Source organism: Artemia sp. Qi Xiang Cuo, chromosome 7 (genome assembly GCF_049724085.1).
Source record: "Artemia sp. Qi Xiang Cuo chromosome 7, ASM4972408v1, whole genome shotgun sequence".
NCBI classification, from domain to species: Eukaryota; Metazoa; Arthropoda; class Branchiopoda; order Anostraca; family Artemiidae; genus Artemia; species Artemia sp. Qi Xiang Cuo.
Genome location: NC_142800.1, coordinates 51313556 through 51337253, shown reverse-complemented (window position 1 = coordinate 51337253; position 23698 = coordinate 51313556). Strand labels below are relative to the sequence as shown.

Sequence of the window (23698 nt, the reverse complement as noted above, 5' to 3'; positions counted from 1 at the left end):
ATTTTCTTTTCATTTTTAATAACTATTTTATTTCTTTTTTCACGAAACCTTGGTTTGCCCCCCCCCCCCAGTTGAAATTCAGTTTCTTGAAAATCTTGCCAAAAATAAGATAAACCTGCATAATTCAACCATCAACAGAAACAGATCAGTTTGTTTTTAGTACAAATTTACCTTTACAGTACTATAAAGTACCTTTGTAGTACTTCTATAGTGGTAAACAGTACCTTTATGATACCAAATAGCTTATTTTTAGTTTTTACTGTCATTTTCGCTTGATTAGGGAAAATTGGCTCCAACCTTAACCGCCCCCCCCCCAGAATTTTGACGAAATTACGCCACTGGGTAGGAAAATCTCTATTTGTGAGAGAATGTATAGAAGGTAAATAATGGCAGGCAATCACTAGTATATTAATAATTCCTGGATCAAACAAGACACTAACTAGTAGCAAACCCAACAAACTTTTCAAACGCAAAGAGGAAAAAGAGCACCATGATGACTTAATTGTCAGCAATAGTTTCCTTCTATGAACTATAGCGGAAAATCATTTCTACTAGTAGGGAATCAATGGAGCAACCATACTCTTTAGAGGTTGAACTAGAACTATCTCTCCATAATCACGGTTCAAATACAAAGATGTCAAAATACCACCTCCAGATCGCCCTGGAAGCTTCCCCATTTCTAACCAGCAACCAGTAATTGTATGGTGAAGAGCGAATAGAAGAAAAGATTGTCTTTCTTGCAGCCCAAGTTGAAAAAAAATTGGGTGAAATAATACCTCTGAAATCACGAAGCGCTAGCTCCCATAGATGTATATTTTTGCCAATCAAGAATGATGGTTTTGATGTCTTTGCTCATAAGTGTTCTTCTAACCGGAATGAAAGTAATGTGATAAAAGTGAAGCGCCGCAGATCAATTATTTCAACAAAAGCAGGCATTGAATTGCTTCGCACCGAAACAGAGCTTTCCCAGAAGAGCTCTTCCCAGCCAAGCCCAATTCAATTACCAATCCATTAAAAGCTAAGACAACTCCCTTGGCGTTTGTGACCCAACAACTAGGAGCCAACTAGGAGCCAACAAGGAGCCTCGTCGGATTAAAACTTGGCTGCTATGCATTTTATCTTACTTTGAAATTCCTGCCCTGGTACTTAATCTAGATTATTCTTTTGGTTCTTATCTTCAAGTCTATAAAGTTTTTTTTTCTTCCTGATTTGCATTTTACAAAGACTTAAGGCTCGACCATTGTCCAGGCGCAGCAAGGGTCGTTGGCGAGAACCGAAGCCCTAAACTGCCGACCGAAGCGATCAAAGCCGGCCGAAGAAGAAAAAGAGCCAGATTCACCTCTTTGGCTAGTTTAATGTACACTGAAGACAAGCCCAAGAGCTTGTAGTGCTTAGCTCTTGGGTAGGGTCTTGCCATCTCGTTTCGCTTGGGAGCTTGGGCATTTGGCTTCATATGGCATTTTTATTCATCTTTCTTTTGTATCAGCCGTTTTCAGCATTTTTTTTTTTTTTAAATCTACTATGATTCCCATGGTTCCAAGTTCTCACTGCAAGAATAGACACATAATTTTACATCTTTAAATAGAAGACAAGTTGAAGAGTTTGTCTGTCTGTCTATTCTTACAATGAATAAATAGACAAGCTCTCTAAGCTAAAAACTTAGCCATTTTTTATTGTAACAACTTTGAGACCATCAGAACAGAGAAAGATTTCTTGAATTTCAAAACTACAAACAGAAAAAAAAGACATTTAAAAAATCAAGCTATGACGTCATGATTTGAACTCTTGACTATTATAACCCTACACGTGCTTCATTTTACTGCCTGGGGGACTCACGGAAAGGTAATGATGTTCTCAGTGAATTAAGGGTCGAGGCATCTTGGCGCGGAAGCGAGCAGAACCAGCATTCACAATTTTTGGCTTAAAAAAGTCTGCAAAAGTGGCTTTCTGTTTTTTTTTTTTTTTTTTGCTAGCCAAGAGCCAGTGAAAAAAAGATATCAAAGAAAGCTCTAGTTAGAAGTATTCATGGAATCTCACTCCTTTTCAAGTGACTGGTTCATATTTGTATATAGTTTAGAATTTGATATCTCAAAAAATACCTGTAGACAACAGCTGTGTGGGCATATGCCACAGCTATGCACTGCAGATGGGCCTTTACAACTCGAACTTTTTCACTTGATTTGTTTATGCTCCAATCAAGTCGAGGGACACGACTATCCCAGGAAGCATTTCTTGAATGACCGGCTCCCTGAGCTAGACCTGAAAATAATGATACTATGGGAAGTCTTCACAGTCGTATACTAAGCAGTTTTTCTATTCAAACAGCACACGGACACATAAAGATTGGCACTCATACATACAGACACAGCACGAGAGGCTCAGAACGAAAATTAAAGCTTAGATTTATAATTTTTGTAAAAAGAGTAAAATAACCAGAAGATGGAACATATTTGTGTAAAAAATATATCAGTGAATTCATCGGATCAGAGAACCTTAACAAATTGATGGCGGAAAAGGAAACCAATGCACTTTGTTTTGATTTAACAGGTTGTCCATCCGTTTACTTGACCTGAATTAATGCTCTTGCTGGTGGTGCAGCGTAGAGAGACACGTGACTCTTCGCATCCATTGGGAACGGTCTTCAATAAGCGTGACTGCTTCTTATAAATCAGTACTAATCATTGAGAGGTACTTGGCAAGGCTGTTCCTTCATCTGAACCGGGGTCTTCCGCAGGGGCGCTTCCAGCCATACGCAAAGGGACCAAACTGAATAGTGTGCTGGCGAGTGTCTCTGCTGGCATGCGGACCAAATGACCGAACCATCGTAGGGTTCACACAACGAGCTGACGAGAGTTGGGAGTCGGATCTGTTAGTGTCAGTAGTCGGCCGTTCGAGACAAAGTCGTATCACATTATCTCTTCAATACATCGCAGGAGCTTTGCTTGGGCCACGTCTATGGCACCACAAACAGAATCAGCAGCCAGCCAGATCTTAGCCCCGTAGAAGAGAACTTGAGTTGCCGTGGTGTTGAAGATTCACATTTTGGTTTTTCAGCTGATATTGGGCTTTGACCACACCAAACGGCACAGTCGTTCCATAACTAATGCGGTTTTGCCAAGGCGCGACTGAACTTCAGTTTCAACTGAGCCGTTATCCGTGATGACAGATCCGAGGTACATAAATAACTTGACGATTTCGACATCAGCTTTTCGTGCCAGTGTAGAGCGCCTTGAACAGGCAACAGTATTTTACCGGGAGACAGTTCGTTCTAGTATCAGGCATAGAAACTCACGGTCGACCGACCGACAGGAATTGACTGGAGGGTGGTTCCTCTGCAATTGGAGCTATCATTTCGACTACCTATGCGCTTCCACAAAGGGATTATTATCCCTTCCTTCCATTCTTGTGGAATCAATTCAGTTGTTCAAATGAGGGAGAAGAGCATGTGGAGTCATAGTAACATCGTCCGTCCTTTGAATTTTATCACCTTCACGGTGATTCCGCAGATTCCTGGCACTTTGTGATTTTTCATCCTCCTCAGAGAATTCTGGATCTCTTTACAGAAGGAGGATCAGGCTCTAGAAGATTTTCACGTGTTATGTGATGAGCGAAAGGAATTAGGTCAGGATTGAGGTCAGCTCTTTCGGCGTTCAGCAGCTTTTCGAAGTACTTCTTCCATCACTCTAGTTGCCTGGTTTCGTCTTCAAGCATTACGCCGGAGGCGGATTTAACTGCTCCTATCTTTAGAGGTGTCTCCTCGTTGAGGTCTCTGAAATGCTTAAAAATTGACGTGATGTCACCTATTCGTGCTGCATCTTCAATCTCATATGCTTTTTTGTCAAAAAGTTGCTGCTTGCCTTGGTGAATAGCTTTTGGCGAGTGTCCAACTTTGGTTTGCGTCGTTTCTAATACTAGGCTTTGAGTCGCAGGTAGAAATTCACAGAAAATAATCTATGGTCGATATTCCCGAACTCAGCGCAACGATAAGCTCCACAATTCGTGACTGATTACCGTCATCTTTGGTTTACTATGATATAGTCAATCATCTCTCACGAGCACCTGTCAATGATATACAATGTTGGCTTATGAATATATTTCCTTTGAAACAGGATGTTCCACAATGACTGATGTAATGACCGTTTCATACATGGCACACAGCTAGGAGTCGGATTCCATTTTCGTTCAAAAAGTCAAGGACAACCAGACCGGTTTCAGATTTAAAAACTCCACTAGGGTCAGATGCAGTTGCATTGAAGTCACCTACAACGACCAAAACATTATTCGATTAGCTGTTAGATAATCGATTTTGAATCTTTATCATATAGCAGCAGTCAAAATAACATTTAGGCAGCTGCAATTATTAGCCACGAACGAAATATTTTTACTAGATAATATTGTTGAATGCATATTCGTTCTTCTGCATTAAAACTTGCCATGTGCCAAATACATGTGGCATAGACTAAAGTTTTGGATTGTCGTTGTTATTTATTTGAAGCGACAGTATTTTGACTTTTTTCCCCCAGTTTTCACCGGTATTATTGATACTGCTAAAAAAAAAAAAGATTGGGTAAATTAGTTGCTAAAAGAAAATTATTAAGACCAAATATTCCCATTGATTAGATTCGCAAGATCAAATATTCAGAAGAGGGAAACTTTCTACTCCCTTAAATACATTCTGAAAAAAGACTAATAGATTACAAAATTGAAAAATACCTCTGGATTGGCCAAAATTCAAGAATCTTGAGTCGACGGATGAATTTCTTGAATGATTTCGTGACGTCGCAACACTGTCTATTCGATTAATTCCTTCCAGATTAAACGAGTCTTTCCCTAAGAAGATAGATTAATAGGCATTTGCGACTGAAACATCATAAGAACACGAAAGAAATTTTACAATTTTCCAAACCTAAACAAACTATTACGTCGAACAATACGTCTTTTGCAAGAATATTACACATATAATCGATAGTATTGTCGTTTTTCAAAGTTTCATAAAGCGGTCGGGAGCTAGGTAAACATTTTCGACAGCAGCAGAAACTTTCACGGTAAATTCTCTCTATTTTCAACTGCAAATGTGGGGATAAGTTAAGAAAGGCAAAGTATTAACTGAAAGGCAATATTGGAGTAAACAAGCAAGGTATACACAAAAAGTCCTATCAAGGGAGCAAATTAGTTGAGTACATAGCACATCATGCTTAGCTAGATTTACATTGCTCGGGCAATATGAAACATTGCGGAAACTTTTGGTTGGCTTCGTTGACAATTTTTAAAACGCACCTTATACAATAACTAATACTTTATTACTTTGCCCCTAATCATAAAACGAAACAAAATCATGTTATTATTTCTAAAATTCCAGAATTTAAAAGTTAAGGCTACGTTACTTTGCCTAAACATCTAACACCTGTTGGTTGTCTTACATGTACTTCATCACGAAAAGAATTTGATTGTGTGTTGATGCCACATAAAAACTTTACTAATAATTGCCAAACTACTTCATTGTCTCGCATCATTATTTATAATTGATGCATAACCATTTGTATAAAGAACATTGCCTCCTTTAAAATGCATCGGTATTCGGTACTGAATATAAAGGTAAGCCAATTAGCATAAGTACGCAACCCGTTATCCCTGAAGAAAACAAGCTTTACGATTCTTGTTTACAAGTCACTCTTGGTGATAGATGACAAATCCCGGAATAATGAAAATTCAAAGCCTGCATAGCACCTGAGCTGTAAAGTTCAACGATTTAAAACTTCTCAATTAACTTCTCCTGACTGTAGATGTCTTCTGACCAAATTTCCAGGAAATGCAGAAACCTCATAGCGGAAGATAGTTGGAGCTCAGAAGAAATGGGTAACTTAGGAAATCTATCCCCACTGTCTTCTTGCTCCAGAAGTTTCAAGCAGGTTATAGGTGAAAAATGGGCAATACACCCTGAAAATTATCATTCTCGTGTCCCACTGGCCCAAGGGACTTGACCCATGTGTTTCAAGCCAACTAGTAAAAAAGGGGAAAAAATACCTGCCAACCTTTCTCCTAAGAAGTTGGGGAGGAGTGCCAACCATACACATAAAACATCTCGCTGTGAAGGGGAAGGTGTCTTCGAGGAGCCAAGGTGACTCAACTCATAGAGATTGAAAATTATAGCAAGTTTGCGATTCAAACATGGTGCAACATGCCTAAACTTAAACTTAAAAGTAGAAGGCTATAGGTGTGGGTGATTTCGAAAGGGTAACTGCCCCACTTTGGAACACTAATTACGTAGATGGAAAATCCATGATTGATTCTTTTTCAAAAAAGGGACCACATGCCTACTTTTCTGCTAAATCTGGTGTTGCAAGAGGAGAGGAGGTGATGTTAAAGCATCTAAGGACCCCACTTACACCTCCATCAATACGCCTCCAGTCACGATTTGAAAATCGTCGCACGACTTCACTTCAAACAAGGCGCAACATGACTAACTTCCTAGTAAAATATTAGTGAGACAAGAAGGCTGTTTAGTGGGGTCATGGATCCATTTTATGCATCAAATCCTGCAGAACAAAATAATTGTAAGTTTTTATTTAACCAAGGTGGGACATACCTTTTCTTCTGCTAAAAAGTAGGAAATGGGAGGAGCAGGGACTTTTGATGGGGCCATATGCCCACTTTGGCCAACCAGCCTTATATATTAAGTACCCTTGTATGATCATGGTAAAAAAAAGGGTACAATGATTATGGACCCACTTTGCGCTTCCAAGCAAAAATAACTGAAAATCCTTGCACGATTTTGTTTCACAGAAGCTTCAACATACCTAGCTTTCTTTTAAAAGCTATCAGTAAAAACGAAGGGGAGAGGGAGGTGCCAAAGCCCTCTTTGGCTCTTCAACCATACAAATTGAAAATGCTACCATGATGCTGACTCAAAAGATGTGATATACCCAGATTTTTGCCGTAATGATGAAATGGAGGTGGGGTTGCTAGAGGGACCAAGAGCATACTTTTTACCTCCAACTGATTTTTTTTTTTCCAACGAATCAGGTCGATTTAACTCTTTCCGACGTGTACCACAATGAAGAAGTTCTTCATTGACTGTTTCAAATGGTGTATCTAATGATATAAGAAAAGGAAACGATCAAAAATGGAGTTTTTAAGGCCAAACGAGATTACTGAATAAATAAAAAAAAACAAATATTTCGAGAGGACAACCGCCTCTCTTCTTCAGCGCGAAACTAAATAATATATTCAAGGAAAGTGCCTAAAAAAAAACAAAAAAAAACAAACAAAAGAAACAACAAAAACAAACGCGGAAAGTCAATTTGAAAAGAACCAAAAAACCAATGAAAAAAACAAAATTAAAAGATGAATAAAATTCAATAAAAGCCAAAAATTATAAGAACTAAAACCAAATACCTAACAACCATAAAAGCGAGTCATTCGCCAATATCCGCGATTTGCACACAATCCAAAAAATTATGAACTGCCATCGACGGATACTCGTATCGAGCGGACAATATAGTTTTTGGTTTTTTCATTGTTTTTTTGGTTCTTTTCATATTGACCTTCCGCGTTTTTTTTCGGCACTTTCCTTGAATAAATTATTTCGTTTCGCGCTGAAGAAGAGAGGCGGTTGTCTTCTCTAAATATACGTTTTCTTTGCTTATTCAGTTTTCTCGTTTGGCCTTAAAAACCCCATCTTTTATCGTTTCCGTTTCTTTAATTATGGCAGGCCAATGTGGTTTAACAAATTGTCTTTGTATCTAATGAACGATTTTTTTTGTAACTGACGCAATGTATATTATATTGATCAGTTCTTCATGGAGTGTCAAATCAGCATAAGAAGAAAAAGACCCGCACTATTAGAAAATCAACACGTTCAGGCAGAAAATTTACCAGCGCTTCCTAGCAAATCTGAATACCTGATTCTTGTTATTTGACTTCAATGCTTTAGTTGCCAGGACTGAGTGAAAAATACCAAAGATAAGTTTTAATGTTACTATTAGTAAATAAAGAGGATTGAAATCTTCCTATGTGACATAGCTAAAATAACATTAGCTGATTGTAGTGCTTCTTGTGGCTAACAGAATTGAAAGACATGGTAAAAAAGCTCTCAAGTTATGTTCTGAAAATCCTCATGTGTTCAAGAATTTATTGCACTGCGTCGACTTAATATTACCAACTTTGTAGTAAAATTTTTTGATTAAAACCTGAAATGCCACTATTTTCCTCTAATATTGTTGATGGGGATGAATCTTTTCAAATAGAAATGCTTTGAGTTCACTGCCTTGTTATTTGCTTATGGCCATAGGACAATCACTTATAAAATAATCTCTAGAGCATCATTCTACCGAATAGAAAATAAGTTTGATGAGGGATTTGAAGAGTGATACTCTCGTAAAACCATTCATTTCTCTGATCAGAGAAGAGAGAGGTACGACGACAGCGAAAAAGGAAATCCGCCCAAGAACCAAAACTTTAATTATCTGATGAGCTTGAAATCCATTTTGACTCATCAGGAAAAGAAGACTTCACTACTTTCATTAACAAGTATCAAACTTAATAATAAAGTGTAGTTGACTGTTAGCGTTACCATTATTTTGATTTCTTTTTTTTTAAATTCAAATTTGTATCAATACTACATTCTTACGGAACTGCAACTTCTTATGGAACTGCATTACACACATTCTTATAAAACTGCTTTGTGTGGAGACTTGCATGCTAGACAAAACAAGCTAATCTTTAATTATTAGCTTTTGCGGCAGCGTACTCAGTCCATGTTTAGACACTGTAATTTTAGGACCAGCGCCTGCTCAGACATGTTAAAGTCTGTGTAAATAATTGTTTGTTGAGCATTTTTGGTATTTAAAAAATTTTAAATCAGGATCTTTTCATGGAATAGTTTTATTTTATAGCAATAGTTATAAACTTTTAACAGGGCTCTCACGAAAAAATATATCAGCAATGAAGGTACATTCATTTCATTGTAGTTGTACAAAGTTTTCGCTGAATAATTTGTGCTCTATCTTGCTTTCATTGGGACTGTGTTAGCAACTATTATTAAAACCTATATGCTTGTTCTTTGTTCAAAGGTATATAAATAAAAATACACTGTGATGTTTTTTCTGTCTCTAGTATGATAAAAAAAACATAGTATTTAGAGTAATTTTTTCCCTTTGTGTTCAAAAAGCATTTTCTTATTTCCTGTCGATTTCTGAGAAATTTGTGTTCAATCTAAGCTCTATTACTGAGCTCAAAATTATTCAGTTTGAAAATAGCTCATAAAAAGCACGCAAATATAGGATGCCTTGAGCCATGGTTCCAACTAAAAAAGAAAAAAAAAACTGACAGTACTGCTCCACGTTGTCCCAATGAAAATCCTATGTCTTATAAAACTAAACTGTGAAATTGCAGAAATTGTCATTAATCGAAATTAAAAATTAAAGTTTTCAACATAAAAGTTGTGATTAATCTGTTTTTTTTTTTTACTAATCACCAATCGTTCGTAATTGCATTTTTTGCCACAGCTGATGGCAAATAGTATTTTGAATGTCTTACTATCGTACCTTATATAACAATTCCTATCTAAATTTTACAATGATCCAGTACACATAAAAAGGATCAGGTTATGTGTATTGGTAATTTTTCTATATTGCAATAGGCAGTTTGTACTTGCCATTAGCAGCATTTGTAGCATTTTGATTTAGATGAGTTTCTCATGGCACTGGTAATTTGAGTTATACTTCAGTCATAGTAAATCACTAAAGCAGCACAATCTTTACGGGAGTATCTTTTAATAATCTTGGTGTTTATGGACCATGACGTTAATAGCATTGCGGTTTATAGTACCGCTATTATAAGAATAAGATCATACCCAATACAACGACATATACGACTAACATATTCGTGATACTGCACATGCCCCCCCCCCCAAAAAAAAATCTTTAAATGGTCTGTTTTGTCATTACGTGATACTATCAGCTCCGATTTGACATGTTATACAACATTAAATATTATATATCATTGTACACTGAATTCTTAAAAATCAGAAAAGAGCTTCAACACTTTGAAAGAATATTACTCGTAATACGCCATAGGTGATATAAAAAGTTTTCTATACCATTGTTGAGGCCTTTTCACTATTCACACATTAGTTCACACACAATGTAGAGACAGACTAAATATTCATTTAGTTGTTTACACTTTTAAAAGCTAAAATAATGAACTTTTGAAGCCTTCCAAGTTTGTGAGTTACAATCCTTAGGCATAGTACGATCAAAATATCCTCTCGATTAAAATAAACTCCTAATTATATTTGCCACAAAAAAGTGTCACGCTAAGAATTTATTTGTTGTACTTACTTTGTATATGCAAGCTAAATATTCTGAAAGTGCTAAATCTAAATCCGAATTTTTTTTTTTACTAAAACCATAGCAGGAATATTTTTAATATTATTTCCCCAGAAGTTGTGTGTTTTGGACTTGAAAAAGCTAAAAATTTTTTGTTTAGGATGCCTTCCTACATGAGAATTTTTGTAGTGAACTATAATCCTTTTTTCTGTTTTTTTCAAGCATTCGCAGCGTCACGCCTTGACTTTTCAGTTTTATGATATTATTTAGCGTTTAAGACAAAAAATAAAAACAACTGTACGTAGTTTATAATAAGAAGAGACACTGTACCCAATAGATACAATCGAAGTCCACATATTTCCATTCGGCTAAAAAATTTGCAATAGGAAAACTTCCTGAGCGTTTAGACATTTTTTATGGTTGAGGTTCCCGGATCTTGTAAAAAAAAGAAAAAAAAAACAATTCAAAAATTATTACTTCAAAACTACACATGAAAAGTTTTTCGCATTTCTGCATTTTTCTGACTTAGCAAATGTAAAGAAATCCAAAGATTCTTTTTTGGCTTCTTTGGAAACAATTATTTTTGGGTTACAAGAAAGGATCACATTTCTGCAAATATGTAAAAGACTACCAAATTGTATTCTACAAGAAAAATCACAAAAATTCTGAATAAACCTTGTAGATAACCCTGAAGGGTTATCTACTAGAAGCTCTTCCTGAACCAAAGTTTTATCACCAGCTGTGTATTGCTAATAGTGAACGACTATTAAACTATATTCAAGAAGAATCCCTAATATGCCGAATGGACCTTGTCGATAAATAGTCAGGGAGCCACACGAGAGAAATATTGATATTTAAGGTTTTGGGTGGTCAGCAAGCAGCAAAAGGTTTGAAAATGCTATCTAATGTAATCGATCATGCTGAATACGAAAATCAGCATTATATAGTTGACAAATTGGTGCTACATCCCCATTTCCTCAATTTCCCTAAAAATCCATCTCAACTGACCAAAATTCCCTTAAAATCAATAAAAAATTAAAAACTGATCCAAAATTGCTCAATTATAGGTCAATTTAAAGGAAATTGAATAAAGTCCAATGTTCTTCTTCTAAAATTGTTTCATCTTTATTTGTTCAGTTTTAATCTTTAAAAATAGATAAAAAACATGACATAATTTATGTTGTTTTGGGAATAATCTTGATTTATCTTGAAAATTTGCCTACATAATCTATATTTTTTATTAATGGACTCGGGACAAAATTTATCGTTCTGCAAAATGTGTGATCTAGAAATTCTTTAACCCATTTAGCAAAGAACCAGAGTGACCCAATTTTCAGCTCGGATAACCAGAGGCATGTATCCAGCACGAATGTTGTTGTTGTTTGGGGTTTGAAGCGTTCTACCAAGCGGTCATATCCTTACGTATCTTTCGATTATTCTGTGCCTTCTGTAATCACTAGCTTGCTTGGGTGTCACTTCAGTCAATATTCATTGAGCCAGATCAGGTATCACTTATCCAGCACGAATACGCATGCCCCGATAGATCTCCTGGACTTAGCTGAATATAAAAACTCTGGCAAAGCAGATTATTTAGCGTTTAAGACAAAAAATAAAAACAACTGTACGTAGTTTATAATAAGAAGAGACACTGTACCCAATAGATACAATCGAAGTCCACATATTTCCATTCGGCTAAAAAATTTGCAATAGGAAAACTTCCTGAGCGTTTAGACATTTTTTATGGTTGAGGTTCCCGGATCTTGTAAAAAAAGAAAAAAAAACAATTCAAAAATTATTACTTCAAAACTACACATGAAAAGTTTTTCGCATTTCTGCATTTTTCTGACTTAGCAAATGTAAAGAAATCCAAAGATTCTTTTTTGGCTTCTTTGGAAACAATTATTTTTGGGTTACAAGAAAGGATCACATTTCTGCAAATATGTAAAAGACTACCAAATTGTATTCTACAAGAAAAATCACAAAAATTCTGAATAAACCTTGTAGATAACCCTGAAGGGTTATCTACTAGAAGCTCTTCCTGAACCAAAGTTTTATCACCAGCTGTGTATTGCTAATAGTGAACGACTATTAAACTATATTCAAGAAGAATCCCTAATATGCCGAATGGACCTTGTCGATAAATAGTCAGGGAGCCACACGAGAGAAATATTGATATTTAAGGTTTTGGGTGGTCAGCAAGCAGCAAAAGGTTTGAAAATGCTATCTAATGTAATCGATCATGCTGAATACGAAAATCAGCATTATATAGTTGACAAATTGGTGCTACATCCCCATTTCCTCAATTTCCCTAAAAATCCATCTCAACTGACCAAAATTCCCTTAAAATCAATAAAAAATTAAAAACTGATCCAAAATTGCTCAATTATAGGTCAATTTAAAGGAAATTGAATAAAGTCCAATGTTCTTCTTCTAAAATTGTTTCATCTTTATTTGTTCAATTTTAATCTTTAAAAATAGATAAAAAACATGACATAATTTATGTTGTTTTGGGAATAATCTTGATTTATCTTGAAAATTTGCCTACATAATCTATATTTTTTATTAATGGACTCGGGACAAAATTTATCGTTCTGCAAAATGTGTGATCTAGAAATTCTTTAACCCATTTAGCAAAGAACCAGAGTGACCCAATTTTCAGCTCGGATAACCAGAGGCATGTATCCAGCACGAATGTTGTTGTTGTTTGGGGTTTGACGCGTTCGACCAATCGGTCATATCCGTTCGTATCACTCAATTATTCTGTGCCTTCTGTAATCACTAGCTTGCTTGGGTGTCACTTCAGTGAATATTCATTGAGTCAGATCAGGTATCACTTATCCAGCACGAATACGCATGCCCCGATAGATCTCCTGGACTTAGCTGAATAGAAAAACTCTGGCAAAGCATATTATTTAGCTTTTAAGAAAAAAAATAAAAACAACTGTACGTAGTTTATAATAAGAAGAGACACTGTACCCAATAGATAAAATCGAAGTCCACATATTTCCATTCGGCTAAAAAATTTGCAATAGTAAAACTTCCTGAGCGTTTAGACATTTTTTATGGTTGAGGTTCCCGGATCTTGTAAAAAAAAGAAAAAAAAACAATTAAAAAATTATTACTTCAAAACTACACATGAAAAGTTTTTCGCATTTCTGCATTTTTCTGACTTAGCAAATGTAAAGAAATCCAAAGATTCTTTTTTGGCTTCTTTGGAAACAATTATTTTTGGGTTACAAGAAAGGATCACATTTCTGCAAATATGTAAAAGACTACCAAATTGTATTCTACAAGAAAAATCACAAAAATTCTGAATAAACCTTGTAGATAACCCTGAAGGGTTATCTACTAGAAGCTCTTCCTGAACCAAAGTTTTATCACCAGCTGTGTATTGCTAATAGTGAACGACTATTAAACTATATTCAAGAAGAATCCCTAATATGCCGAATGGACCTTGTCGATAAATAGTCAGGGAGCCACACGAGAGAAATCTTGATGTTTAAGGTTTTGGGTGATCAGCAAGCAGCAAAAGGTTTGAAAATGCTATCTAATGTAATCGATCATGCTGAATACGAAAATCAGCATTATATAGTTGACAAATTGGTGCTACATCCCCATTTCCTCAATTTCCCTAAAAATCCATCTCAACTGACCAAAATTCCCTTAAAATCAATAAAAAATTAAAAACTGATCCAAAATTGCTCAATTATAGGTCAATTTAAAGGAAATTGAATAAAGTCCAATGTTCTTCTTCTAAAATTGTTTCATCTTTATTTGTTCAATTTTAATCTTTAAAAATAGATAAAAAACATGACATAATTTATGTTGTTTTGGGAATAATCTTGATTTATCTTGAAAATTTGCCTACATAATCTATATTTTTTATTAATGGACTCGGGACAAAATTTATCGTTCTGCAAAATGTGTGATCTAGAAATTCTTTAACCCATTTAGCAAAGAACCAGAGTGACCCAATTTTCAGCTCGGATAACCAGAGGCATGTATCCAGCACGAATGTTGTTGTTGTTTGGGGTTTGACGCGTTCGACCGATAGATCGTATGCGTTTGTATCACTCAATTATTCTGTGCCTTCTGTAATCACTAGCTTGCTTGGGTGTCACTTCAGTCCATACTCATTGAGCCAGATCAGGTATCACTTATCCAGCACGAATACGCATGCCCCGATAGATCTCCTGGACTTAGCTGAATAGAAAAACTCTGGCAAAGCAGAATAGCCTATATGAAAATATGATTGAGTGTGCTGCTGCTAGCTAAAAAGAGACTGTTACGAGTGATATAATTACTGATAGTAAGTTTTACATGTGATAATTATGAAACATTTATCACTCAAAGTGCAAAAGATTTTTATGTGTCCTCTGTTTATCCTTACAATCATTTGCATGTATAGGCTAGCTCAGGGTTGGGTTTTTAAGAACCCAACCTGTGTTGGGTTTTCTCCTCTAATATTTATTAATCTCCTTTTATCCATTCTCTTTGCTCTAAAATCTTACTCTTTTTCCACTTTTTATGGAATTGAAGAGATTATTAACCTCATTTTCAGTTGCCAGACTTGGAACCAGTTAATTTATGGGCTTATTTGAAATGTTAGACTATAATGAGATAAATAAGAAACTAATATTCTATTAGATTTAGAATTCAATTCTTTATCCAATTATAACAATCATCTCCTCTGTAAATTGGTAAATTTGAATTAGTAGCAGAATTGAAAATAATTATGGCTGTGTTCAGCACAATGGTCACTGCTGACTGACTACAAGCCACTTATGAATTGAAATGAATCCAAGGTATTACTGGCTGGTCATAGGTTATACTAGTGCTGGAAAATGCAGCTATTGTTAGGCTAATAGCTCCAATTTTAACTGCCACTGACTTCCCCAAACCAGTTGTCTTTTATTTTTTTTCTTGCTTTGTAAATTGCCAGATGCTTATCATTCCATGTTTTTTTGTGGTAAATAACCTTATTGTAACTCTTAAGTGATAAATTTGAAAACTTCAAGTTGTTTTCATCTAAAAATGTATTCATTCATCTGGTCATAGACAACTGGCTACAAGCAATTTATAAAATTAAATGGTTATTGAGCAACCACTGGAAACTAGTCAGAGGTAATTGGCAGCTGATATTTGAAAAAGCAGCTAACCATGCAGGAATACCAGCCCTTTGACAAATTCTTATATCTAAATTCAAGAATTTTTATGGAGTGAGGGGGAAATTGGCAAAAAAAATTTACATTCTTATCTCAAGTACTTCTATTTAGATCTAAGAAGGATGTCACTACTCCTTTTTCTTTGGGATGAAAGTACCAACATTTGAAAGCAAGGTCAAATTATGTACATTATGTTAAAGTAAAGAAAAAAGGTTTTAAGTGGAGAAACTTTCCAATCATGAAGAGCGAAAAACTAAAAATAGAAACATATCACTAATAAGTGCATTATTCTGTTGTATTTGCTTTAAGTTTCTTAATATAGCAATGTGCTAATAATGATCTGAATCTTCAAAGATTCAGCAATATGAAATGTGATTCAGTTTTTTTTTATAATGAATGAACTGGAATGGTCCAGAATAATATTTTCTGGTGTACAGAAATGCCTTAACTAGAAAAGTCAACATTAAGTTCTGTGTTTTCTTATGTATGTGACATCACAATGGCATCACATCATGATTTTTTTTTAATTCATTGTTAAAAAATTTCTTGGATGTTGGGAGGGTTTCTTAAACTCCAAACAAATTGTTTTCCCCCAGCAGTGTTTGCTCTGCTATAACAACAACTATTTAAGATAATCTCCTCACCGATTGATTCTTTCAGATGGATAAACTACAGAGAAAGCTTGGATTTCTTGGAAGTCCACAAAAAATCAGAGACAGATTTTCCTTTGTGCTTTCTTTGCTAAGATGAAGGAAAAGAAAAGCTATCATTCATTAAGAGCTCTGATTAAAGCATCAAAAGAGAGTTTTTTGTTGAAAAATCCAAAATGGCATAGCAGCTGTCACTGCCAGCTTATGTATGCCCTCAGTAAAGAATCTTCTGTCCCAGAGCAATCTACAAGCTCTGGAAATGTCAACACTACCAGAAAAAATGCTCGTTTAGAGGCTGCAGATGTTTTCTTCTCATACAAAACGCGTTGCTTGTTTTGCTCTAAATCAGGGAGTAATAAAAAAAGCCTCTCTTAAGCTTATTAATGTAGAAACGCTTTCCTGCAGTGAATCTATTGTGTTTTGTGCTGAAAGCAAATCTCCTTTGGAGAAAAAACTGCCAGAAGTAATCAGCAGAGTTAGTGGGATTGATCTAATGGCAATTGCATTGACAAATTTATGGCTACAAAGCCAAAATGTGATAATTTGCCATTTTATTATCTAAAATTAACAGTTTCTCCTGGGCTTATGGCTGCACAAATGAAGTAAATGATTTGAAGACAATGAGAATTTGAAGACAATGGTATTCTGATAGATTCAGATGATGTTAATAGAGACTGCTCTGATTCAAATGAGATAGACCCTGATGTACTTGGACAATCCCCTGAATTAGTGACATCAAGTGATGATGAACTTGGTGGCAGTTTGTATATTGGCATGCAAAATGATGAGAAATAAAGTGAATACATAACTTCACCAAGGTTTTTGCAGTCTTCAGGGCCAACAAGTTATGGTCCTAGTAGACTAAGTTATATATTTGAGATGGAGGAAAGAAAAGGCTTCTTTTATTTAATGACTAAAGCCAAGACTCAATTAGTAGAAAGTGTGAAGAAATTCAGAGAAAGCAAAGGTAGCATTGATTAGAGAGGGATATCAGTACTGTATATATCAACACCAATGACACAGATATTGCTGTCCTTTTGCTGTATCATTATATGCTTTTTCTGGGATACCACTCAAATAGTGAAGAATGGAAGGTTTTTGTCCAATCCGTGAATAGTTAGTGCCTATACATCAACTTTGCAAAAACTTGCCAAACGATCTATTTTTTTCCATCCGCCTTCTTCATGCTCTTTCTGGTTGTGATACAGTTGGTTTTATGTTCTCCAAAGGAAAAAGAGTGGTGGCTAAGGCTGTCGATAAATGGGGATTGCTGGAACAGATTGCTCTGCTTATGAAAGAGATAGATAGGCTAAAGCTTGATCCTTCTGGGCAAGAAAACTTTCTTTTTATTTGCAAAAAGTCATTGTTGCTGCATATGGTAAAGATCCATGCCTCTTTACCTCTCTTGATGACTTGCGAGCACATTTATACCCTCGAAAGTGGGAGCTCAAATATTTAGCGCCATCTGATGCTGCCTTTGAGTGCCATGCTAAGCGTGCTTATCTCCAGTTAGACATCTTTTAGAAGCAAATTAACCAAAGCCTCAGTTTCTAGGTCCTCTGCAGTTTGGGTGGACTTTCCAGGATGGTGAGGTTAGGCCAGTTGTGTCTACTCTTAAAGCATTCCCAGATGGCGTGGCCTCTGAATACTGTAGGTGCGAGTGCTGTAAAACACATTGTTCATGTGCAGGAAATAGACTGTGTGATTTACTTTGTGATTTTGGTGGGAAATGCTTATTTTATGCTCTATAATTAATATTTCTTGTTCTATAATTTTTAAAGTTTTTTGTATCTATGATTAAGGGTTGGGTGGAAAACCATATACTAGCCAGTATCTTTTGAAAATGTGGTTGTTAATAAATATATCACACGAAATAGCTAGCAGTTGCTATTAGAAGTAGTCAAAGAATAACTTTCCATTACTTGCCAAATAGTGGAATGTCTTCTTTGTTTGCTTATGAATGAAAAGAAAAAATTGCAATTTCCATGGTCATCATCATTACGTAGTACTCATTATTAGTGGTATCGATTACAATAGGCTGCGTGATCATTGTTGACACTTTTAGCAAAGTATATTATTTAAGAGATAAAAAGTTTTTTTTCGAATTTATAAGACTAGCACCCCCCCCCCCCCCGCCTGAGTATATAACGCTTATATTCATAATCAGCGCTATCGATTACCACGTTTTCCGTCGTCAAACCTTCTGCTGCTCACTGACCACCTACTAGTCACATTTTCAGCAAGTGGCTCCCTGACTAAAATATGAAAAACCGCTTCACTGAATCTAAGCTTTCATCACCAGCTGTGACACACTTAAGCATTCCATAATCAAATACAAATTGTTAAAGTTAGTCTATACAATATTAAAGATAGTTGATGAAAATAGAAAATTTTACTTAAAGCGGGAAGAAGGCCATAGAAGAACAGATCTCCACACGCTGAATGCTTCAATTCTTCACAAAGAGTTAAACGCTTAACCAGCGGAGAAATACCGTAGTACTCAGCTTCATGTTTTAGCTGAATCAGGTTTTCTTCTCCTGAAAAACGGACACTTTCATATATTGAAACTTAAAACAAATATTCACCAAATTATCAAAAGACCTTCGATCATTTAAAAGGACACAAACAAATACAATAACAAATGATGGATTAAAAGCGTAATGAATGATAACTGGCTTGCATAATCTAGAAAGAAACATGTAAGGAGCAATTCAGATGAGTTGAAAGTTCACATTGTTGACAAAAAAGTCAACTACTCCACAACCAATACAACTACAATCTCAAGCTTGGTGAGGGTCAACAATACAAATATTTTGTAGACAGAATAAATTATACACTCCATCAAGAGAAATGTATTTAATTTTTCATTACTAAAAGAATGCATTGCAAAATCCCCATTGTAGTTATTGAGGAGTGGCGCCCCTCGAGGAAATTATAGCCTAGTAAACGACACAGCATTCGCACGGGATTCTGACTAATGGACAATTCTTCTGGGATTGGTATGTTTTGATGGGCGTCTTTGGACTGAAAAACCTCTTCCTAGCTAATTTATCTATTACATAATGCCTCCCTGTAGTAACATGATATTTTTAGGCATAAAAATGTAATAAATTAGATGTGAAAGGCTTTAAACTGTCTGTCCAAGATTTCGACTCTTGTACAGAGAAGAGTATCACCGAGTGCTAAAAACCATGTTGTGACCAAGATGGGCACAGGATTGCACAAAGCCTCCATTCATGGAGGTCCCAGGGACCTCTTGCTGTCCGGTTCTAAGCCGGCTTAAGCACTTCGGTGTAGACTTGAGAAGATTTGTGATCCCCGTCCTGCACTGGTATCCGGGATCATTGCTTTTCCTGAGGCGAAATTAGTTTCAATGATTTAAAGAACATGAAAATTGAAACTTTGAATGTTACGATGTTAAAAAATGGTTATCATATCGACATTTTGACTGACGAAATCAGACGGTTTTAACTCAAATTATTCGAAATTTCAGAAACTCGTATCAATGGGGTAGCAAGCCTGAAAATAGGTGATATAGAATTTATTTACTAAGGCAGGAAGGATGGGGTATACAGACAGGGAGTAGGGCTCATGATGAATAAGGAAGCTGCTAAGTCTTGTTTAGGGTGGGAAGGTATTGATAATAGAATACTAATTGCTCATTTTATGACTAGAAAGTTCAGGGTATCAGTTATAGTAGTATACGCCCCTGTAGAACCGACTGATGGAGATACTAGTGACTCAGATGAATTTTACTTACAGTTACAGGAGCAAATAGACAAGGTCCCAGGCAGAAATATGATGTTATTACTGGGAGATTTTAACGCCCAGGTTGGTAGAAATAGGGATAGATGGTATCCCAGCTTAGGTAAATTTAGTGTAGGAAAAGAAAACAGTAATGGATACAGACTTTTGCAATTTTGTAGGTATAACAATCTAGTTATAACCAATATGGTGTTTGGTCATAAAATGGCTCATAAGCTAACATGGTATTCACGTGATGGTAAGACAACAAACCTTTATTGATTATGTTATAGTAAACCGAAGACTGGCAGGATCAATACAAGATACTAGGGCATATAGGAGTGCTGTTATTGATGTTAAAAGCAAAGATCACCATCTAATAGTGTCAAGGGGTAATTTAAAGCTCGAATATAGGAAGGGTAACTACCTCCCAGAAATTTATGATGTTGGTAGACTTCAGGATCAGAAATTGAGAGAAACTTTTCAGAAACAGTTGTATACTAAACTCAAGAGTTTAAAATTTGATAATGTGGAAGACGGTTGGAATCATTTTAGAAAAATAATTTGTGAAGTTGCGGAAGGTGTATTAGGGAAGAAAGCTAGAACTGCAGCTCAGAATATTAGTGAAAAAGCTTTATTTTTAATAGAAAGGAGAAAGGACTTGTACAAGAATTATCTGAGTGATAGATCGCATGAAAACAAAAGAAATGTAAAGAAAGTGGAGAAAGCATTGAAATATGAACTAAGGAGGTGTGAAGTGGAGGCCATGGAAAAAATTGCCGAGGATTTAGAAGATGCAGCATAATAGTAAAATATTGTACTGGCACGTTAACAAATTGAGAGGTATTTGTCACTCCGGACTTGTCCCAGTTAAAGATAGGAATGGGGTGGCAATTAGCGACAAGGAAAAAGCTATAGCGAGATGGGTCAAAGATTTTGAGAACTTACTTAACCGATATGGATTTGCAGGAAAAAATATAGAGGAAAATGAAAAAATTTGTGATACCTTGGATGTGAAGGATGATTTGTTTTGTGAGGAGGAATTAGCAACAGTACTAAAAGTATTAAATAATAATAAGGCTCCTGGTGCTGATAGGGTATTATATGAGTTTCTTAAATATGGTGGCTCTGATGTTAGAAATAAGTTAATGAAGATTATTATTATGATTTTGAAAAAGGGGAAGGACCTAAAGATTTTAGGAAAACCTTAATTAAGCCACTTTATAAGAAAGGTGATAAAAGTGAGTGTGGTAATTATCGAGGCATTAGTCTGGTCTCTGTAGGTAGCAAATTGCTTAGTAATATGATACTTTTTAGACTGAGAGATGCTGTAGACAAAGTTTTAAGAGAAGAGCAGTGCGGTTTTAGAATAGGTAGAGGATGTGTTGACCAAATTTTCACTCTTAGGTTAATAATTGAGAAGTGCCTAAGTTTTCAAACACCTTTGGTCCTCAGTTTTATAGATTATGAGCAAACGTTCGATTCTGTTGATAGAGGAGCTTTAGTAAAGGTTTTATCCTTGTATGGTATACCAGACAAATACATTAAAGTGATTAGTGTTATGTATAAGAATAAAAATGCTACGGGTAAGGTAGGAAATGAGGTTAGCAGCTGGTTTTGTATCAAAACAGGAGTTAATCAGTACTGTGTTTTATCCCCCTTTGTAAGGATTATTTTGATGGACTTTGTCTTAAAGAGCAGAGGAAATGTAATGGGAGACCACGGAATCAAATGGGGAGGAAAAAGTCTCCTGGAATTGGATTATGCTGATGATTTAAGCCTCCTAGATGAAAGTGTGAGCAAAATGAATGAAGTTTTAGAGGTTTTGCGAGTTCAGGGTGCTAGTATTGGTTTGAAAATTAATGTTAGGAAGACTAAGTCACTAAGGCTAGGTATACACGAAGATGAAAAGGTGACGTTTTGTAATGAAAAGATTGATAAGGTGGGCAGCTTCACTTCCTTGGTAGTATTATTAGTAAAGATGATGGGAGCAGTGAAGATGTTAAAAGTAGAATAGCCAAGGATCAGGGTGTTTTCTCACAGTTAAAGACAGTCTCGAAGAATAGGAAGATAAGTCTGCAAACCAAGATTAGAATCTTAGAAGCTACAGTGATGACAGTGGTCAAATATGGCTCTGAAGCATGGACGCTCCGAAAAGCGGATGAAGATTTGCTAGATGTTTTCCAGAGAAATTGCTTAAGGATTGTTCTGGGTACCCGGCTGACTGACCGTATTTCAAACAATAGGCTATACGAAAAATGTGGTTCAATACCGCTTTCTAGGTCTATAATGAAAGAAAGGTTGAGGTGGTTAGGGCATGTTGTGCGGATAAAGGATGACAGATTGCCGAAGATTGTTCTTTTCGGCCAACCATTTAGGGCTAAACGGAAAGCAGGTCGTCCCCGCCTGGGGTGGGAGGACGTCATAAAGAAAGATTTAAAGGAAATGGGAACTTCGTGGGCGGGTGTAACAAGGGAGGCTTTGAATAGATTGGGGTGGAGGAGGAGCGTGCTTAGCTGTGTTGGCCTCAGGCGGCTTGGTGCTGTGATGAGTTGCTAGTAGTAGTAGTATAAACCTATGCAATGGCAAAACAACATAACAAATTAGAATACACTATTTTAAGCAAGAATTAAAGAGCACTACATTACCATGGAGAAATACTGCTAAGAAAGAGAATACTGGGCCTATCTATTAGTTGAACTGGGGGGGGGGGGGCATCAGTAATAAAAAGACACGGGAGGAGCCAAAATTAAAATAATAAAGTAATGCAATAAAAAGTTACAGATATTTGTCAACTAGCGTAACATGTTTTATTTTCTTATTTAGCAGCAATTTAATATGTAGCATCACAACTTTTTTTTAAAGTCGACTCCAGTTCAGGTATAAAAATTGACACTATAAGCTAAAAAAAACCTTTTACTATTTCTTAAAGAAATTTGTTAGACCACACTACCTTTTCATTTACAAATAAAATGCCTTTTCCATATTATCAAGATGTGAGCTTTTTATTGTTTGTGTTTTTACCTTTTATTTATATGTTTTGTTTGATTTAGTTTGTTCTCCCACAGATAAAGGCTTCGGGACGTAGAACCGAAATATTAGGCCTTTTATTATTATTAGTGAAAAAAAAGTTTTTTATTTTTATCTTTCACTGCCTTACTTGAAATGCTATACCCGTTTTTCTATAGTTTATATTTCTTAAATAGTCAGGGGGTGCACCCAAACACTTTATATTACTTCATCAGTTTCTTGACAAATTTGGCATGCCACTGGGCAGCAGCACAGCGGCGATATTTCCTATGTTTTTATTACTATTAATTACAAAAAAATCCCACCTCCTTTCCTCTCGGTGAAACAATAATCTTTTTCAGTTAACATTTCAACCTTCAACCTACACTATATTAAAAACTTTTTTTTAATTTTTTTAAATTTCCTTTTAGAAAGCGATATTTTAAAAAATAAATAAAAAAACCAAGTTTTTTCAAGTGGAAGTATGAAGCAATATTAAAATTTAAAAACGAACAGAAACTATTCCGCACATAAGTCGGGCTACTCCCCCCAGGCCCTCACTTGTTACACTAAAGTTTCTAGTGCTCTAAAAAGTTCCTTATTCCAAATCAATGCGTTTCACCAGTCGTTCTGAAAAAATTGGAACAAAAAGTTAAACTTAAGTGTAAAGAGCGAGGGAGTTCAGGAGGGGGCAGGCCACCTACTATACGAAATAATTAATATTCATTTCAAATGTTAATATTGCTCCGGAAAAGACTTATTTTGTTCTTATTTATTTAATTTACGATCGTTTTTCAACTCA

The 23698-nt window shown here is 35.7% G+C and overlaps 1 protein-coding gene across 1 annotated transcript in view; it reads right to left on the bottom strand.

The window, feature by feature from the left end:
- Positions 1-23698, bottom strand: part of LOC148950393 (BTB/POZ domain-containing protein KCTD3) — a 45157-nt gene that overhangs the window by 10172 nt on the left and 11287 nt on the right. The window contains exons 3-5 of the mRNA XM_089092378.1: positions 18540-18680; positions 4714-4830; positions 2100-2259 (exon numbers count right to left, since the gene is read on the bottom strand). Coding sequence (XP_088948504.1) covers positions 2100-2259; positions 4714-4830; positions 18540-18680 — 418 coding nt within the window. The remainder of the gene's footprint in view (positions 1-2099; positions 2260-4713; positions 4831-18539; positions 18681-23698) is intronic.